Source organism: Capricornis sumatraensis, chromosome 5 (genome assembly GCF_032405125.1).
Source record: "Capricornis sumatraensis isolate serow.1 chromosome 5, serow.2, whole genome shotgun sequence".
Lineage (NCBI taxonomy): Eukaryota > Metazoa > Chordata > Mammalia > Artiodactyla > Bovidae > Capricornis > Capricornis sumatraensis.
The window spans coordinates 90,251,873-90,272,764 of NC_091073.1; the positions used below are offsets into that span (position 1 = coordinate 90,251,873).

At 41.2% G+C, this 20,892-nt stretch overlaps 1 protein-coding gene across 1 annotated transcript in view; it reads left to right on the forward strand.

Annotated features, from left to right (window-relative positions):
• The window catches only part of CPED1 (cadherin like and PC-esterase domain containing 1), a 322,124-nt gene that overhangs the window by 25,748 nt on the left and 275,484 nt on the right, over positions 1-20,892 (forward strand). Inside the window, exon 2 of the mRNA XM_068973158.1 lies at positions 10,763-10,940. Within this exon, the coding sequence (XP_068829259.1) occupies positions 10,763-10,940 (178 nt within the window). The remainder of the gene's footprint in view (positions 1-10,762; positions 10,941-20,892) is intronic.

The following is a 20,892-nucleotide window of genomic DNA, read 5'->3' on the forward strand; positions in this document are numbered from 1 at the left end:
TTGCTGCCTCTCTTTCTGGTGCAGGAAAGAAAGTGGGGCATAAGAGGAAGGTCACCTCCCAGGGCTCAGGTGAGTCCCTGGGGTAGCTGCTGAGTGCATTCTTGGCTTCACACAGAAAAGAATTCAAGAGCAAGCCATAGTAAAGCAAAAGAAGGTTTTCTCAGGGAGATACACACTCCGTAGACAGACTGTGGGCCACCTCAGAAGGCAAGAGAGGCCCCAGGGTGTGGAGTTGTCAGTTTCTATATGCGTGGATAATTTCATAGGCTAATGAGTGGGTGGATTATTTCAAGCATTTGGGAAAAGGGCAGGGATTTCCAGAAACTGGATCACCTTCCACTTTTTGGCCTTTCTGGTCGGCTTCGGAACTGTCATGGTGCCTGTGGCTGTCACCTAGCTTGCTGATGTGTTGCAGGGAGCATATACTGAGGCTCGAGGTCTAGTGGGAATCGACTTGTCTACCGTCTTGGACCTAGTTTGTTCTAACCAGTTTGTGTCCTGTCCTCAACGATTATGTCATTCTTTTAAAGGTTGTACTCTGCTTCTTCCTGCCTCCCTTCTCCACCCAACCCAACTCCTCAGTGCAGTGTTCTCACCGCCCTTCCCTCACAGGGCTCTGCCTCCCAGTGTCCCCCCGGCGCCATTACATGCCTCCTTAGGACAGGTCTCAGCTCTCCCTCTCGTGGGCTGCCGTCTAGGGTCGCACGGAGTCGGACACGACTGAAGCGACTTGGCAGCAGCAGCAACAGCTCCCAGGTCACTGAGTGCTTCCATTAAAATACAAAATCAAACAAACCAAAAGACTTAATTTCTGCATCACAGGATCATAGAGTTCTTAGGAAATCCTGTGATCTAGGTAGTAGATGTGTCTTTTTCTGAAATTCTATCAGGGGACCCATCCTCCCTCTACCTTAGTAAGTCTAGTTTTCCTCATCTTCCTCTTCCCTGCCATGGTTTTTCATAAAAGGCATCAAAGTTCATAAAATCTGTACCTAGGGAGAAAGCCTAGACTAGAGACTAAAGACTAGAGATTCTTCAAGAAAATTAGAGATACCCAGGGAATATTTCATGCAAAGATGGGCTTGATAAAGGACAGAAATGGTATGGACCTAACAGAAGCAGAAGATATTAAGAAGAGGTGGCAAGAATACACAGAAGAACTGTACAAAAAAGATCTTCACGACCCAGATAAACACAATGGTGTGACCACTCACCTAGAACCAGACATCCTGGAATGTGAAGTCAAGTGGGCCTTGGAAAGCATCACTACGAACAAAGCTAGAGGAGGTGATGGAATTCCAGCTGAGCTACTTCGAATCTTGAAAGATGATGCTGTGAAAGTGCTGCACTCAATAGGCCAGCAAATTTGGAAAACTCAGCAGTAGCCACAGGACTGGAAAAGGTCAGTTTCCATTCCAATCTCAAAGAAAGGCAATGCCAAAGAATGTTCAAACTACCACACAGTTGCACTCATCTCACATGCTAGTAAAGTAATGCTCAAAATTCTCCAAGCCAGGCTTCAGCAATATGTGAACTGTGACCTTCCAGATGTTCAAGCTGGTTTTAGAAAAGGCAGAGGAACCAGAGATCAAATTGCCAACATCCGCTGGATCATGGAGAAAGCAAGAGAGTTCCAGAAAAACATCTATTTCTGCTTTATTAACTATGCCAAAGCCTTTGACTGTGTGGATCACAATAAACTGTGGAAAATTCTGAAAGAGATGGGAATACCAGACCACCTAACCTGCCTCTTGAGAAACCTGTATGCAGATCAGGAAGCAACAGTTAGAACTGGATATGGAACAACAGACTGGTTCCAAATAGGAAAAGGAGTATGTCAAGGCTGTATATTGTCACCCTGCTTATTTAACCTATATGCAGAGTACATCATGAGAAACGCTGGGCTGGAAGAGGCAGAAGCTGGAATCAAGATTGGTGGGAGAAATATCAATAACCTCAGGTATGCAGATGACACCACCCTTATGGCAGAAAGTGAAGAGGATCTAAGAAACCTCTTGATGAAAGTGAAAGAGGAGAGTGAAAAAGTTGGCTTAAAGCTCAACATTCAGAAAACGAAGATCATGGCATCTGGTCCCATCACTTCATGCCAGATAGATGGGGAAACAGTGGAAACAGTGTCAGAGTTAATTTTGGGGGGCTCCAAAATCACTGCAGATGGTGACTGCAGCCATGAAATTAAAAGATGCTTACTCCTTGGAAGAAAAGTTATGACCAACCTAGATAGCATATTCAAAAGCAGAGACATTACTTTGCCAACGAAGGTATGTCTAGTCAGGGCTATGGTTTTTCCAATAGTCATATATGGATGTGAGAGTTGGACTGTGAAGAAAGCTGAGTGCCGAAGAATTGATGCTTTTGAACTGTGGTGTTGGAGAAGACTCTTGAGAGTCCCTTGGACTGCAAGGAGATCCAACCAGTCCATTCTAAAGGAGATCAGCCCTGGGTGTTCTTTGGAAGGAATGATGCTAAAGCTGAAACTCCAGTACTTTGGCCAGCGCATGTGAAGAGTTGACTCATTGGAAAAGACTCTGATGCTGGGAGGGATTGGGGGCAGGAGGAGAAGGGGACGACAGAGGATGAGATGGCTGGATGGCATCACCGACTCCATGGACATGAGTCTGAGTGAACTCCGGGAGTTGGTGATGAACAGGGAGGCCTAGCGTGCTGCAATTCATGGGGTCGCCAAGAGTTCGACACGACTGAGTGACTGAACTGAACTGAACTGAACTGAGGGAGAAAGACCAGCATAAGGAGATCAACTTTTAAATTCTCTACTGCTCACTGTGTCTTGGTTTCCTACTCACTACTTCCTATAGAAATGGTGAAGGACAGGAAAGATGTGCTGTAGTCCATGGGGTCGCAAAGAGTTGGACACAACTGAGCAACTGAATTACAACTAGTTACTTAATGAGACAGGTCATGTGGCATTACCTCCACTTCTATCCTCATTACCAATTATTTCTTTTTGCCTGCCTGCCTGACCATATTTACCACTCACAACAAAAAGTGCCTCTGCTGCTGACTTTCAAGGAGTTCTGTTTTAATGCCTATTCCCTTCTTGTTTCTCTAAGAGTTATGCTTCTTCTCATTGTCTTTCATACACAACATTCCTAACACATACAAGCAACAGCAGCATGGCCATCTGGGTCATTGTTGACACTTTACCCTGACCAGGTATTTTATCTCTGGAGGAACTTACCTTGCATGATTTCATTAACTGTCTGTCGCTCCTCCCACTAAAAACTAAGCTCCGTAGGGGCTAGAACTTTATCCAGGTTCTTCACTGTTGTATTTCACAGAACTGAGAACCATGTCTGACACATAGAAAGCTTTCAGAAATACTAAATAAGTAAATGCATACACACTGAGAAAGAGCCAGTAGGAGAGAAGGGGGAGGGGATAGGAATGATCCAGGAGAAGGAACTAAAAGAAGGATCAAGTTCTCAGGGGTTTGAGGGTGGAGCTTGGGAGGAGGTCTGTTGCTTGGGCAGAGCAGGAGTTTGGAGAATAAGCAGAGTGACTGATCATTGATAAGAAGAGGGTAGTTTTTCTTTGCTATGGAAATCAGAAGAAAAGAGGAAATGTTATTATTATGTGGATAGGCTCTAGGTTTGCCAAAAGAGTTGCTGTGTTAACTCAGTGTGTTTCCTTCTAAGAGGAGGGCTGATTTCCTCTGTCAGTGGGAGGCAGTTATCTGCAGAAATAAGGAGGTAGCTGAAGAGTGGGTCTGTCACTCTGGAGCATGTGAGAGAGAACTGACCCAGGAAGCACAGCTGGATGGTCTAGGGAGTGGGAAGACTGCATGGGCTTTGCCAACCAGGATCTGTCCATCTGGCCCCTTTTCTTCAGCAGCCCTCAACCACCCCAGCCCAGGGGCAGGTCAGGCGGGCTGCGGAGATCTTCCTTGACTCTCTCAGCTCAGAGTTTTCACAGCATCCTCTTGCTCCTGATTTACCTGGCATGTCATAATTGATTATAACCAGATGCTTAATGTCTGCTTGCCTTGATGGGCTGTCAGCTCTGTTGGGGCAGAGACTTGCCTACCTTGTTTACTGCTGTGTCCCTGGCTCATCCATGCTTGAGGTTTTGCCATATGACTGTGAACAATGGAATTTAATGTACCAGGTAGAGAGTATTGGGTCCTGGAACGTGAGATGTGGAGAAAGAGGGTGAAAAGGAGGCCAGTAGAAAGTTGGCATTAGAGGGAAAGACTCGTGGTTGAGGAGTTGATGTATTAGGGATAGATAAAAAGAGCTGGAAGTAGATGAATGCAATCAGAGAATGGAGTATATTACTTTATAATTTCAGAGATGGGGCTCTTTGGGGGACCACAAGGATACAGATCTGGCCATTGGAGTGTGTGGTTGCAGTGAAACAGAGGAGAGAGTCATTAGGGATGAAGAGGTCATGGATACCTTATGACTTGAGATGCAGATGTTGAAGCCTCTTTTGAGACTTCCTAGTAATGGCACCCCACTCCAGTACTCTTGCCTGGAAAATCCCATGGACAGAGGAGCCTGGTAGGCTACAGTCCATGGGGTCGCTAAGAGTTGGACACGACCGAGCGTCTTCACTTTTCACTTTCATGCATTGGAGAAGGAAATGGTAACCCACTCCGGTGTTCTTGCCTGGAGAATCCCAGGGACAGGGGAGCCTGGTGGGCTGCTCTCTATGGGGTTGCACAGAGTTGGACACGACTGAAGCAACTTAGCAGCAGCAGCAGCAGCAGTAGATTATTTCACCTGACAGTAAGTAAAATAACGAAAGGGCATGCATATATTTACAAGTAATGAACTCATACTTTGCCTTTAACATTTATTCATTTGCTCATTCATCCTTCCATTCCCTCTTATTTAGCAGTAAGCTTTTTGTACAATAATGACCAAAGCAGAGAAGTCTAGACCCTTCTGAAACATACAGACTTGTAGGAAGGGCAGATTGTAAACACATGTCTATAAACTGTGAGAGTGTCAAAGGGAAAATGAGAATGAGGAACAGGTAAAGATGAGTTTCGGTAGTTGCTATTTAAGCGGGTGCCATTTCATCAAAGCAATATTGTGGATCTTTTTTTGTTAATATTGAAATTTATTGCTTTTGTTTCTCTCTTACTTGTTTAGAATTTACATAGAGCTACAAATGGGTAAATTTGCCTTACATTGGATGTTGGGTGTTGGGATAGCCCCAACATACGGTTTGGGGGAGCATTTAGAGGGTACTCAGGGTCATGAAGTAGTTCTGAGAAAGGTGTGATCATTCAGTGATCCGCTCAAGTGTAGCTGAGTCAGCTGTGAGATGGAGGCCAAGGGTCACTAGAGGTCATGTAAGTAGGGAATATTCCCGGAGGCTCTGCTTGTATATCCAGGAAACCTACAATTCCTAAACTGTCCTACAATTATAAATAATGTTTAAGCAGAAAATGTATAGGATTTGCATCCTAGAACGTGCCATCCATTTTATTTCCTGAATCCTCTGAAATAAGTGTACATTTCACCAATGGAAAAAATAAATTCTGTATTCTTGTAGTGGAAAAATTAAAACGTAATTCACTATGATAGACTCTACAATCTTTCTAAAATGCCAGAAATCTAGACAGTTTGGCAATTTAACTTTAGTTATATATGACACACATCTGAGGTGTACTCTATGATTTGTATTCAAACATCAAAAGATATCATAAATACATGGCTACTTTAATAAATCCGGAAAAAATCTTTGCATCATATGGAAAAAAAACAAGTTTTATTTCTCATTTCTACTATATTTTTCAAAAGCTGTATTTCCTGCTTTTGTGGTAAGTCTTGATGAAGACTTTTTAATAGTAACTGAGAAATACAGCGATGGACAGGGAGGCCTGGTGTACTGCATTTCAAGGAGTCGCAAAGAGTTGGACACAACTGAGCTACTGAGCTGACTGAGAAATATAGTGCCTTTATAATATAGTTCTTTATTGAATTCTTTTACTGTAAATTCATTACTTTGCTCAAGAATTTGACTCTGTCATTCTTGCCACTATTCAAAATTCTAATGAAACAAATTTATAAATTTTTACCACTTTCTATCCAAATCTTTCATGCTAGTATTTATAAAAATGACTTTTTATTAAAAAAAAGATGTTGTATTCATTCATTCAAAGAAAATTTATTATGTGCCTACTATGTGCCAAGTATACCATTCTTCGGTTGGGGAAGCAAAAGTAAACAAAACAGACAAAAATATATGCTTTCTTTTTGCCTTCTTTTATGATATGGGGAAATGGACAATAAAATAATAAGGAAATCATATTTTTGCTTTGAAAGATGATAAGCCCTACAGAGAGAAATATTTACCAGGGTATATAGAAGTTATGACAGGGACCAGATTGTATTAATTGAAAAACTTAATTACTAATGTAAAAGCAGTTACATTATGATATTGATTTATATCAGTTTTCCGTGTATATATTTCACATGGTTTATTGGTGGGATGCTGTGGTGCATGCTTTCATATAGAAATGTGATTTAATTCCCCATCCAATCTCATGAAGTAAGAGTTGTTACTTCAACTATACATGTGAGAAAACTCTAATGTGAGGAGATGACTGTCACTCTCCCAGTGGAGGAAGCACGCCAGGGGCAGAGCCAGAACCCCAAGACCAGATGTTTGATTCCCAACCCTCCTCTGTTCTGACGGCTGCCCAGATGGCTCTGTGGTAAAGAATCTGCCGGCAATTCGGAAGATACAGCTTCAATCCCTGGGTCGGGAAGATCCCCTAGAGAAAGGAATGGCAACCCGCTCCAGTACTCTTGCCTGGAGAATCCCATGGACAGAGGAGCCTGGTGGGCTACTGTCCATGATGTCGCAAAGAGTTGGACGTGACTGAGCGTCTAATATACACCCGCACTACTGTTCTGCTCCATGTCCCTGCATCTAGCCCTCCACCTTGAGTATTACAACACTTCATCCTCAGGCAGCATAGAGACTTCAGGTTTTGAAGTCCTTCCAGTAAAAACGGTGAGTGTTCAGTACGAAGCAACTTTTGTGTAGTCTAGCGAAGCAATTGCCGATGGACTTTTGTGCAGATCTCTGAGGAAGAAGGGAGACAGGGAAGTGACTCCTGGTTCAGCCTGTCAAATGGCCAGAAACACACATTCTTTTCTAAATTCTCCCCAGCAGATCCACAAGTCTCAAGTTCAGTCATTGTAGTGATGGCCAGGTTAAATGTATTCTTCCGCTAAAAATACATTCTCAAAATCGTAGGAGTCATCAGAAGCTCTCATTTCCAAAAGTGCTGCTCCGGGCGTTTGATCATCCCGCACTGGCTGGTGCGGTTGACATAACTGTAATTCACAGACGCCGTGCAGTGCACCTGTTGTCCGACCGGCTGAAACTGCTCTCGCCCCTTGGTATTGGGCCATTCTGCTGATACAGGCTGTTATAAATATTACAAGGACAGGGGTAGTTTGTATTACAGGATAACACAACCTAATTTGATGGACAAGCTCATTTCCTATTTATTCTCTGTAGTCTGAGACGTGAGTTAAAATTTCAGTGTGTTATAAAGGTTATGATAAAATATGGCCAGTAATTAATACTCTACTTAGAATATGCTGTCTGTAAGATAATGCTGGTAAGATTATGGTGCTCTTACATAAACTGATCCTGGTTTAGGGGAGGGGTGGGGAAGAGGGATTATATCTTTCAAATTAACAAGAAGGTAAAGTTTGAAAACACAGTCTTCTCATAGGAAGTCACTCCTGTACCCGAGCCAGCTGTAACTGAGAGGAGCATCCTGTGATTTCGAAAGAAAATAATGTGAGATGGGAATTCTGGACACTGCATTTTGCTTGAGTGACACTGATATATTTGGAAGCATCTGTCTTCCCCTTTCACCTAGACCCACCTTTGTTTATTTTGGCCTCCTGTGAGCTCTTGCTACTGGTTCCCTCTAACTCTTGAGTCCAAAGACTCAGCCTGTATTTGGTTTCAAATTCACCTTAAAAGTTTATCACTAAAACAATCAGAACATTTGCTGAGTAATTATGTTCCAATTTTCAGTTAAATTCTTGAGTTTATCAATTCTTGCTCATTATCAGTAAAATTCAGTCCTTTGACAAGGGGAATGGAGAAGGCAATGGCAACCCACTCCAGTACTCTTGCCTGGAAAATCCCATGGATGGAGGAGCCTGGTGGGCTGCAGTCCATGGGGTCTCTAAGAGTTGGACATGACTGAGCGACTTCACTCTCACTTTTCACTTCATGCATTGGAGAAGGAAATGGCAACCCACTCCAGTATTCTTGCCTGGAGAATCCCAGGGATGGGGGAGCCTGGGGGGCTGCTGTCTATGGAGTCGCACAGAGTTGGACACGACTGAAGCGACTTAGCAGCAGCAGCAGCAACAAGGGGAAATATCTGATTATGTTTTCCCAAAGTACCATGCACAGAAGGTGTGATAGCTGGCGTTCTCTTTCTTCCCTTTGTATTCATCACACACATATTATGAGCCTGTGTTAGCATGTGCCAGGCAAAGCTCAAATATGGAAACTGTGTTCCTGACTCTTTGCTCTTTTTGACATATGATTATCTTAAAAACACACATATAGCACTTCTTATATGCCAGGCACATCTCTGTAGCTCAGCTGGTAAAGAATCTGCAATGCAGGAGATCTGGGTTTGATTTCTGGGTTGGGAAGATCCCTTGGAGGAAGGCGTGGCAACCCACTCCAGTGTTTTTGCCTGAGGAATCCCCATAGACAGAGGAGCAGGCGAGCTACAGTTCATAAGGTCACAAAGAGTCGGACACGACTGAGGGACTAAGCATATATGCCAGGCACAATTCTAAGCACTTTGCAAATACTAACTCCTTAATCCTCAAAGCAGTCTTAGGAAGAAGGTACTGTCCAAGGTCATAGGATTAGTGCTGGTGGAACCAAAAGATTCAAAGCTGGCATCCTGGCTTCAGATTTTGTGTCCTTCTGCACTATACCATGCTTTGTAGATTGATTTTCATATAGCCATCATTTGTATGTAATGAAAAATAGAATATGGTGCCTGCCTTCAAAGGATTAACAAGCTAAATCGGTTTCTTCTTTCTTTTCATATATATCTTCAAAGATCAGATCTTGATAGAGCATTATGGTCCATTATTTTACTTGATATGGTCATTTATTGAATATGTACAGTGTTTACCAAAGACACAGGGACAATGCAGGCTGCATGTTAGGGAACTCAAATCAGAGAGACACACAATTTTGTAAGTGCTGATGGAAGGATGTTTGTCAATGAAAATTTCCCAAAGAAGTACTGCTTGATCTGGAGTTTGCTAAATGGAAGAATGGAGAGAGAGGAAGGATTTGTTGTGAGAAGGCACAGTGGAGTCTATACGAAGCAGCCGGTTAGGATTAGGAATGGAAATGATTAAAAGTGTGACATGACCAGAGAAGGAAGAGGGGTTTAAGTTCAAGTGGCCTGCATTCTGTGATAAAGACGTGGAATTGATTCGGTCAGTAATGGGAAATAATGAAGAAATTTAAGGAGTGAAAAGACATGGTACAAATTATATTTGAGGGCCACAAAATGGACAATTTGACTCAGAGCTGCCACTAAAAGTAATGTGGATTTCTAATTTCATTTTTTACCTCTTTCCCCTCATCTGCCTTCTCCAACCCTTTGTCTCCTCTTCTTTGGCCTCTCCCATTTTTTTTTCCCTAAACTCCACTCAATCTTATCATTCCTTCAGTAGTAAAAAATGTCTACTTTATCAAGGTTTAATCACAAAAATTTTCAGGAAAACACACAGTATCCACATTAGACCATATGTGTATGTGTGTGTGTATTTCAGTCATTCAGTCCTGTCTGATTCTTTGTAATCCCATGGACTGTAGACTGCCAGGCCCTCTGTCCATGGAATTCTTCAGGCAAGAACGCTGGAGTGGGTAACCATTCCCTTCTCCAGAGGATCTTCCCAACCCAGGGATCAACCCGAGTCTCCTGCATTGCAGGCAGATTCTTTACTGTCTGAGTCACTAGGAATGGCTTAAACCATATAATGAATTTCATTGTCAGCATTCTTTCTACTTGCCAATTCAAAACTTCCCTTTTGTTAATGATACTTCAAGCATCATTGTGAGAAAGAATATTTGTTTGGAGGAACAGTCAACAGCTGAAGGAAGAGCCTAAAATCTAAGGTTCTTGAGTGATACCTTCCTCTTCTCACATGAAGATCCATCCTGTCTCAGTGAGAGGCACTGAAATTTTGCTGCATCCTGATGGAGAGAAGTGACAGCATTGTGCCTGCAGAGAGCTCTGGGATTGCTTTTCAGCTGTCCCCCATGTCCTTCCGGCACAAAATCCATCTTCCCTGGGTCTGTTTCCTCTACTGTGTTTACCTAAAAGAACTATTAAAAGATCAGGCAGCTGGAACTATTACAGAAAAGCACAATGCAGATCAAAAGCATTGCTATTAGTTTCTATTTTTCAGGCAGAGTTGAGCTCGGTATATCACAGTATTCCTCCAGGAACTCTGTATTTAATGGCTTGAAATCTTCATCTTTCTGGAATAGTGAGAAAAATACAGTTCACCTTCAGTTCTCACAAATGAGGTTGCTTTCGTCCTTGGGCGCCTTTCAGAGCATTGCCAGAGAAAACCTTCAAAGTCAACTTTCTGAATGGCTCCCGATTTACATTAATGATCTCCTTCAAGGAAAATGTGCTCCTGTTTTCCTCTTGAATTTTTATACCTTCTTTTTTTTTTTCCCCCTGTAGATCAAACAGTCAGTTGAGACCCACTTCAGCAGCCATGGCAGAAGGGCTGTTCTCTACAGGCCTTCTTCCTCCAGCCAAAGGGAGCTTCAGCTCCACCGGAGCATTCTCACTCAGCATCACTATATGGTTGTCATCTCTGAAGAAAGGCTCGGTGCCGACCCTGGGCTACTAGAAAAAGGTCAGAGTCAGAAGTAATTACCAAAGTTGCTTGTCATCTAGTGTAAATACTTCCTGGAATGTGCTACTGTCTTCCTCTAAAAAAATTCACAAGAGCAAATTTTTACCCATGATCAACTTTCTTGCACCATAGAAAACTTGGATTCTTTTTTAGCTTCCTCTCCATTCTCCTTTAGCTGCATTTCTTTATTCCTGAAATTATTTTGTTTATATTTTTGCAGCATTTTGGAGTTACATAGTTCATCTTTAAATGCTGCATAAAAATGTTTATGTTTATGAGCCTGAATACATGTTCTGCCCAGCACCAAACTGCTCCATATTTTAAGAAAATTGCCACTTCATCTGACTGCAAGTGCTGGAAATTGTTTTGAGAAGCCACCTTAAATGTGAATCACAGATTGGCTCTAAATGCGAAAGAAGTGTAGATATTTATCTCACACACTGTTTCTAGTCAAGTACTTTTTATTTCTGCCATTTGAAATGAAAAACAAGAGACAAGTTCTTAAATAAGTTATTTGAAAAGGAAGTTGAGTAGATGATGAGAGTCAAAAAGGGCAGTAACAATAACAGCTGACAGATCTTGAGTGACTAACCATGTGATATATTGTATTCTGTATTCATGACCTCATTTAATCATCACTGAAAGCCTCTGAGTACCCCCAAGAAAAGATACATGCACCCTGATGTTTATTCCAGCATTATTTACAATAGCCAGACATGGAAACAACTTAAATGTCCATCAGCAGAGACATGGATAAAGAAGATATGGTGCATATATACAATGGAATGTTACTTAGCCATAAAACAGAACACAGTGGTGCCATTTGCAGAGACCTGGATAGAGCTAGAGACTGTCACACAGAATTAAATAAGTCAGAAAGAGAAAAAGATTAGTGTAATATTGCATGTATATGGAATCTAGAAGAATGGTGTAGATGAACTTATTTGCAAAGGGGAAATAGAGACACACACATAGAGAACAAATGTAGGGACACCAAGGGGTAAGGGGGAAAGGAATTAACTGGGAGATTGGGGTTGACCTATATACACTACTATGCATAAAATAGATAACTAGTGAGAACCTGCTGTATAGCACAGGAAACTACTCGGTGCTCTGTGTGTGTGCTTAGTCGCTCAGTCATGTCCAGCTCTTTTGACGCCATGAACTGTAATCTACCAGGCTCCTTGGTCCATGGGGATTCTCCAGGTCAGAATATTGGAGTGGGTTGCTATGCCTTCCTTCTGGGGGATCTTCCTAATTCAGGGATCAGATCCAGGTCTCCTGCATTGCAGGCTGATTCTTTACCATCTGAGGCAGCAGGGAAACCCAGGAACGTGAAGTGAGTAGCCTTTCGCTTCTCCAAGGGATCTTCCCAACCCAGGAATTGAACCAAGGTCTCCTGCATTGCAGGTGGATTCTTTACCAGCTGAGCTACCCAGTAAATGTTCTGTGGTGACCTCAATTGGAAGGAACTCTATAAAAGAATAGATATATGTATCACTGATTCACTTTGCTGCACAGCAGAAACTAACACAACATTATAATGCAACTATATTCTAATAAATTTAAGAAAGAAATATTCATCCCTCCCCCACTTGCAGAAGAGGAACCCAAGGCTTGGAATAGTTTAGGGATGCACCTTGTATCTTAAACTGTGGTAATGGAGGGGCAGGATTTGAACCCCCCAGATTCCAGATCTCACTTCTGTGCTTGTCCTCTTCATCTTCGTATTGCTCACTCCCTCTTTTGACCCCTTTGTTGTTGTTCCATCGCTAAGTTATGTCTGACTCTTTGTGACCCTGTGGACTGCAGCATGCCAGGCTTCCCTGTTGTTTGCTACCTCCCAGAGCTTGCTCAAACTCATGTCCATTGAGTCGGTGATGCCATCCAACCAACTCATCCTCTGTCATCCCCTTGTCTTCCTACCTTCAGTCTTTCCCAGCATCAGGGTCTTTTCCTGCATTAATCCTTCATTTTACAGCTACCAGAACGTGGAGCACTCATTCTCTGTGGGCCAATTAGAGTTTTCTCTTTAGGATGGCACAGTGTGTGTTTGTTTTCCTATTTATCAAAAAGGGAGGAGAGGAAAAGCAATTTGAATCAACTGCTGACCTCCATGGTGTTTTCCTCTAGGAAAATATAGATCCCGGTGCCACAGTAACTTTCGTTTGTCATTTCAGTGTCAGCCATCCTGACATCCTCATAGCACATGCTTTTCAATTTGGTCCCCCCTTGCTCTTTAAGGGCTTCCCTTGTGGCTGGTAAAGAATCTGCCTGCAACGTGGGAGACCCTGGGTTTGATCCCTGGGTTGGGAAGATCCCCTGGAGAAGGGAAAGGCTACCCACTCCAGTATTCTGGCCTGGAGAATTCCATGGGCTGTATAGACCATGGGGTCACAAAGAGTTGGACACAGCTGAGACTGAGCAACTTTCACTTCACTTTTGCTTTTTAAAATGCTAGTTTACATTGGTCATGAAAGAGGCTGGGAACACTTAGCCATGGCCACGCTTTACCACCTTTTTTTTTTACAATGTTGGTGATAAAGTTATAAGCTACTTCACTAACCAAGGTCCCAGGGGAAAAAGCCTCAAAAGATCTACTTTGATGAAAAGAAAGAACTTAAAAATGTTCAGAATACAGTCCATTAGGACAAGTCTTCAGGAATGCCATTTGCCAGCCTCTGCCCCCAGGAGAAGTACGTTAATATAGAGCTTTTGGAAGCAAATAAGAAAAGCAAAAGGGAAGGTGAAAGCCATGGAATATGGAAGCAGCTGGAGACAAAGTTTACAAACCTCACTGAGGTTGGTTCTAAGAAGGACCCCTCTGGAGTCTAAAGTACATTGGCATCTGATGCAAAGAACTGACTCATTGGAAAAGACCCTGCTGCTGGGAAAGATTGAAGGCAGGAGGAGAAGGAGGCAACAGAGGATGAGATGGTTGGATGGTATCACCAACTTGATGGACATGAGTTTGAGCAAGCTCTGGGAATTGGTGATGGACAAGGAGACCTGGCGTGCCACAGTCCATGGGGTCACAAACAGTCTGACACGACTGAGTGACTGAACTGAACTGAACTGAACTGAAAGTTCTAAAACATCCATAAATGATATTGTCAGAACACCACTGACCAGAATAGCTGTCAGTCTTAAGGAAAGATATAAAACACTTTGTCTTCTCATCTTGTAAATTATTTTAGCCCACCGCTGAACAAGGTGATTCTATTAGCACCACCCTCATGCCACATGAGCTGTGGTCCTGGAATCCTGCAAAGCCTTGACCCTGATAACACAATGCTATTGTCTGAAATTCATGTGTTTTCTGCCCCCTCGGTACTGCTACTCGTATGGGCACAACACGGGTTATCTGTGCTTTCAACTTCAGTTTCCATTTTATCCACCTGCAAAACAAGGAATATGTCTCTTCTCTCCCTTGATGTCCTTTGGGTCAGTTTTATAAGAAAAAGAAGAATTACTTTGCAGCTTCCAAATACCAAGAAAGTGCAAAGAAAGCCTGAAGGCAATTGAATCTGGCAGCCAGAGGAGCTGCTGGGCATAGTAGTACAAGATAACTAGATGATGTCACCTGAATTTGTCAGTGTAAATACTGATTTGGCTCCCTTTGCCAACATTTCCTTAGTTTTGAAAACATTCACTGCTTTTTTTCTTGCTATTCTTTTGCTTTATATGGTAAGATATTATTCCTGGATAGGCCTCAAGAAAGGGTAGCAATTTCACAAGTATGGGATATTGTTGGTTCTCCATTTGATTTTGTAGTTTTCACTGTGAGAGCCTGTGCATCAAATACCTGAGATAAAAAATTTCTGTGACCATCATCTAATATGTCTCTGATTATCTAACGTATAGAAAAAAAAGCCACTTTTTAAATTGCAGCTGGTTTTCCATGGCCACACATTTGATCTATAGACTGTTTGAATTGAAGCAGTTACTGTCAAAAATGTTTTCTTGAGATTTAATTCGTGTAAAATTTATTTTGCTCTAGTTTCACATATTCAACTTATGCTTGTCTTACTACATGTACAGCGACAGAAAGTGGGACCCTAAATTGGCCCCTTTAAACTTCATCTCCCCATGCTAAGCAGCTTGGTGGAAGTGAAAGCAATTCAGAATGATCTGGAGACCTACTCTCCTTATCTTTCTTTTCATCAGTTGCTGTTTGCTAACTTGAGATTTGAAAAGATTACATTAAAAACAAAAGAAGCACTTCTACAAATGTTATTAAGTACCAAGGTGCAGAGTTGACACATTTATAAAGCACATTTTCGGTCCTAAGAAAATAAATATAAAACACATTTTCCCTGTTCTTCCCATTTATTCTACCGGCTTTCTAGTCCTGTTTTGACTTTTCCCCCATCATTTCTGCTGATCTCTTTTTTTGTGCCATCCTTTGAAGCACAGGTGGCTTTTTCAGGGTCCCTTAAAAAAAAAAAAAACTTTTAAGGCTAGAAATGGATAAAAATTAGGAAAAAATTTAAAAGAGGGCTAGTCCAGGCAGCCAACATTCTACTATTAAGTATAATCTGTTCTTGAAGACTAATGTTTGGGCTTCATCTTACATTTAATTGCTAATTTAGTAAACATTAATTGAAGGGAAAAGTAAGCAGTCTTAGGTTGAAAATTCAAATATAGGTATTAAGTTTTCCCCTGGTTAATTCTATTCTGTGATATAATAGAAATTGGTGATTCTAACCAGAACAACAATAGATCCGTATATATTTGGCCTTGTTCTCTGAGTCTTATTATAGTTTACATATTAAAGGCAGTAATGATATTTACTTCACAAGAATATGTGGTGAGAATTTAACCACTTTGTCCACACCCATCAGAGTTCTGGGAGGAAACAAAGTAAAGCCCAGCCAATATTTCTCATTCAGTAGTCTGGGAGTGGGGCCCAGAAATTTGTATGTTAAAAACAGACACAGGTAATTCTGATGTGTAGCTTAGTTTGAGGAACACTGTCCTAAGGGATATACTATTGGTTCAAAAAATAGCAATCTTTAGAGTTCATTTTGTAATAAAATGATACAAAATTGTGCTTGCTATATGCCATTGAACTATAAATACTGAAGATTTATTGGTATAGTTGTTAATAAGTATTTCAACTTTAAGCTGATTTTGAGGACAGTAAGAGGACAATTGTCTTTACAGATTTATGCCTACAAAACAGCAGAATATGAAACATACACATTTATCGTCCTTTAGCCTCCGACTTTGGAAAAATATATCTTCTGTTTCTGCAGTTGTAAGACCATAGAAATCTCTGAATATATGTCTCTAAAAGAAAAGGTTGAAGGACCAACCAATTATTCCTTTTCCTAATATCTAAATACTATATAGTAAATCAGTGTTCTGGTACATGGAAAAGAATAGTGTCCTAAAAGAGAGCAGGTATTCCCCCCAAAAGTTCTTAACCTATTCCCATGGTGACATCCAAGAAAGGTGTTTTCTAGGAGACTCTGATTCAAGGGACTTCATCATTGGATCAGAACTATTTATGTATATTTGAAGGGTAGAGTATATTTAGCAATTTTCTGTCCACTCTTGAGTATACCCTGCACTTTTGAATTGTGTTGTATAGTCCATGTGAAAAACAAATGCCAACTGCTATCCAAGCTGCAGAATTGGAGACTGTCTTATGATTTCAAATTGCTCTTATTTTTGTAACTTGGGGCTTTTATACAGAATGGTCTTTGAAGAAATATAAAAAGTGAAAGACTATATAAATTTTCTTGCCAGGAGTTGACAAACTAAGGCCCACTGACCAAATCTGGGCCAATGCCTATAAACGAAGTTTGATTGGACAGCCACTCATCTGTTTTTGTACTGTCTTTGTCCGTTTTTGTACTATAACAGCAGAGCCAAGTAGTTGCAACAAAGACTATATGGCTCTTAAGGCCTAAAATATTTGTCATTGAGTCCTTTACAGAAAATGTTTGCTGACCTGTGGATCCAGACTAATTCTATGTCATTTAATCTCATGATGGTGGTTAAACTCAAGGACTGAGATAGGTTAGGTTTTTAACTTAACTGAAACCTCATTCAAAAAGGATTTGATGGTTTATAGGCAAACATATAATAATAAGATTACTAAGATGGAAATATAAAAGTAGGGCTCAAACTGGATATTCCTCTTAGTTACCATAATTTGAACCTAATTTTGGCTTGAGCTGCCAAGTACCCAGCTTGGCAACAGGGGAAAGAATAGAGAGGTTTTGCTCTCGGGAAGAAGGGGACACTGTAGTGCCTCCCCTTAATCTCTGACACGTCCAGATAGTACATTTAAAACAACTTTTTCAAAAGGATTATTAAGTTGATGATGGTATGTACGGTCAAGGGCCAGAGCAACATTTGTATTGCAGACGAAGTGGATGTGAGCTGAGAGTGTGACATGACAACATGACATAATGAAAGCATCTCTAAGAAGGGATAGGATTAATGCTGTGATAAATAGTATTTATCGATATTTGTATCAATACATTTGCTATATTGTGTTATAGAGATGATACTTTAAATAATATTGCTACAGCTTTCCCCCCACTAAGAAGGACACTGTAATTTTCCCAGCTGTGTTCTTGGGATGTACTATTAAAGAAACAGTTAGCAGAGCGAGATGTTACTACTACTTAATGTTGTGGAAAATGTATTAAAAAAAGGAAAAGCCCATTTCCTTCCCTGTTTATAATTTCATAGTTTCTTCCATCCCATAAATTTATTTACATTCACCTGCACTCTTAAAAATGTCCAACACATCCATGTATCATTTGAAATTTAGTCTCATTTTGAAGGTTTATTTATAATGGCTACTTGCCAAAAGCTGTTTCTGCTGGTTGTGTGGAAGAGAAACAAGTACTGCAGATCAGTCTTAACTTTCGTAATGGAAAATGTATTTCAGATTTTTCTTTAGTTTATTTGTATTCCAAAAGAAGCCATAAGGAAGTTGAGATTTCAATTAGGTAAGAAGAGCTTAACCACAATAATTGCTTTCTTAGGGAGGGTAGTGGACTGTGGTAATTAAAGACAATAAGCTGTGCAGTAAGACTGAACCTGGGTTGGACTCCCTGGTGTTATCTTTAATGGTTACACTACCCTGGGCAAGTTGGCCTCTCAAAGCCCTCCTTTCTCTCTTCTGAAAAGGATTGTTTTGAGATTGTTCTGAGAATGGCATGTGGTAGGCACTCCAAAAATGGGAGATAATATTGCTACTGCTGCCAGGAACTAGATACAGAAAGGAGATGGTGAAGATTCCTTTGTGTAGAGGTACCTTAAAGGGGGGGTTTCCCTGATGGCTCAGTGATAAAGAATCTGCCTGCAATGCAGGAGACATGGGTTCGATCCCTGGTCAGGAAGATCCCCTGGAGAAGGAAATGGCAACCCACTCCAGTATCCTTGACTGGGAAATTCCATGGACAGAGGAACCTCGTGGGCTACAGTCCATAGGGTTGCAAAGAGTCAGACACAACTTAACCAGTAGCAGAAGGGTGCTGCTACTGGAAATCTTGCATTAAAATCTCCCTATTAAGTCCTATTCTTTTCAAGTCTCCTTCCCAATTTCATATTTTTTCATAAACGATCTGGGTTGTTAACCCTCCTAAAATTCTGACACACGGTCTCCTGGATCATTTCATTAGGAAAAACAACTTCACTTCTAAAAAAATTTATCAGCTCCTTGAGATCAGGATCCCTGTCTGCTCACCTCATCACAAAGAACTATGCCCTCCACATAGGGGCACACAATAAATATTTATTAGAATACATAAATAAATGAAGATGAAATAGTACAGTTGAGCCCTTTAAATAGTGAACTACCTTAGACTTTCACATTAAAACTTAATTCTTCAGCCTTTCATTTTTATGTAACTTTAAAGAAACATTGATATTCTACTCATGCTCAAATCTGCTCATATAACAAAAATAATGCAACCACAAATGTGGTAGGAGATAAAGCTAATATTTTATACATCAAACAATTCTAGACTGTTGAGGTTTTTAATGCCTGTGTCTGTTTTTCAGTTTTCCCCTTCCTTGGCTTTCAAGACTCTTCTGACACATTAAGCGGTGTTCCTCAACCTGTTGTTTTTGCAGGAAGGGCAGATGTGTTTGGTTCTAAACACCTGCAGGCTCAGGTGCCTTGAGATTTTCACATAAATGTACTTAGCAGAGACTGGAGGTCAGGCAGGAGGTGTAGATGTGCAGGCTATCTGCTTAGAGGTGATAACTGATTCATTGAAGGTTTAATATTCCATAAAACAGAGGAACACACAGAGTTACTTAAAGCTGCTCTCGAGTAAAGGACACAGAAAAGTAAGCTTATAGCTTTTGCTGCTCATGACTGTAGAGAGCATTAAAGGTGAAAACCCCTATCATGTCATTTAGGTCCTGTCGGTGAGTTCTTAGCATTGTGTGAAACATTCACTTCTAGTCCCTTGCTTTGAAAAACATGTCATATGACCCAAGATTTTTATAGCTTGTACCTCTTTAAAGGAAAAGAAAGTCACCATCAAATTCTTCTCTTTCCTAGCATCCAGGTACTATTTAGTAAATCATTGTTTTAGTTCATAGAATGAATAATGGCCTAAGAGAGAATAAATATTTTCCAAAAGTTTTAAGCTTGCACCCAGGGTAGAGTCTGAGTAATATGTAGTTCGGGAGACTCTGACGCAGAGTATATTTTATCTTTGGCTTGGAATTATTTATGTATACTTGAGGAGGCATATTTCTACAGTTGCCGTACAAACCAAGAACTGTAGCAGGAACAAGAAAATAGATTGTTCCAATTGAAAAGACCATTTCTGGGAGGCCTGCAAGTAGTTGGGCCAATATTTTTGTATCCCCACTGTTTAACGGGTCGCTTGAGTACAGGATTTATTTGTAGTAACCCTAGAAGGCCCAGGACCTGTTGAAGGATGAACATTGTATCAATCAGACTTACCCAGCAATAGAATAGCCCAGCTCAAAGAGTAGGAAGTTTTGATGGAATAAGAGCAAAGCAGGAATGCTGCAGAGGGCTTGCTTTATCACTCAGGAGAATGCATAAAATCAGCATCAAGCCTTTTTCAAATCTGCAGTTTGGGGATGAGTTCTAACACTCATACACACAAAATCAGAGGAAGCAGGACAATATATTTTTTTAAATTGGAGTATAATTGTTTTACAATGTTGTGTTAGTTTCTGTTCTACAACAACATGAATCAGGTAATATGTATACCTATATCCCCTCCCTCTTGAGCCTCCCTCTCACCACCCCCCATCCCACCCCTCTAGGTCATCACAGAGCACCAGGCTGAGCTCCTGCGCTATACAGCAGCTTCCCACTAGCCATCTATCCTACACATTGTAATAGTGTACATATTTCAATGCTACTGTCTCGATTCTTCCCTATTCTAGATTATCCCTATTGGATCATTCCCTGGAATGCTATTCCCTTCGACCCTCTCCTTTCCCTCTGTGTCCACAAGTCAAGACAAGATTTTAAACCTCTATTATTCTAGAATTCCTTTTCTTTAGTCTTTGCCTTTAGTCTCCTGTCCTCTGGCAGAAGAGAGGAGCAGGAAGCTAAGATGGAGCGAAGAAATGTGGACCCGAAGGCCGAACTGGAAGTGGTCCCTTTAGGCTGGCGGTGCAGGTTGATAGCAGATGCTTCTTCTGATCCTTTACAATTTGAGAGCCTAATGAACTCATTCCTTTTCCCCTCCAGCCCCATACCAGCACCCCTGCTGCCTTCCTGAGTTTAATATGCACTAGGACTGTTCAGCAGGAAGACAGAGGAGGAAAGGTCACATTTGAAAGGCACAGTGTTTCGCTTTGTCGGTATTTTGCCTGGAACGCACTTGACATACGTTTTTTATTAGGCAAGTAATAGGTTTTGGACGGTATCAGAAGTGCTTCTGTGCCCTGAGTTAATCAAACTAGAAAAGAAAAGAAACTGAATCAAAGA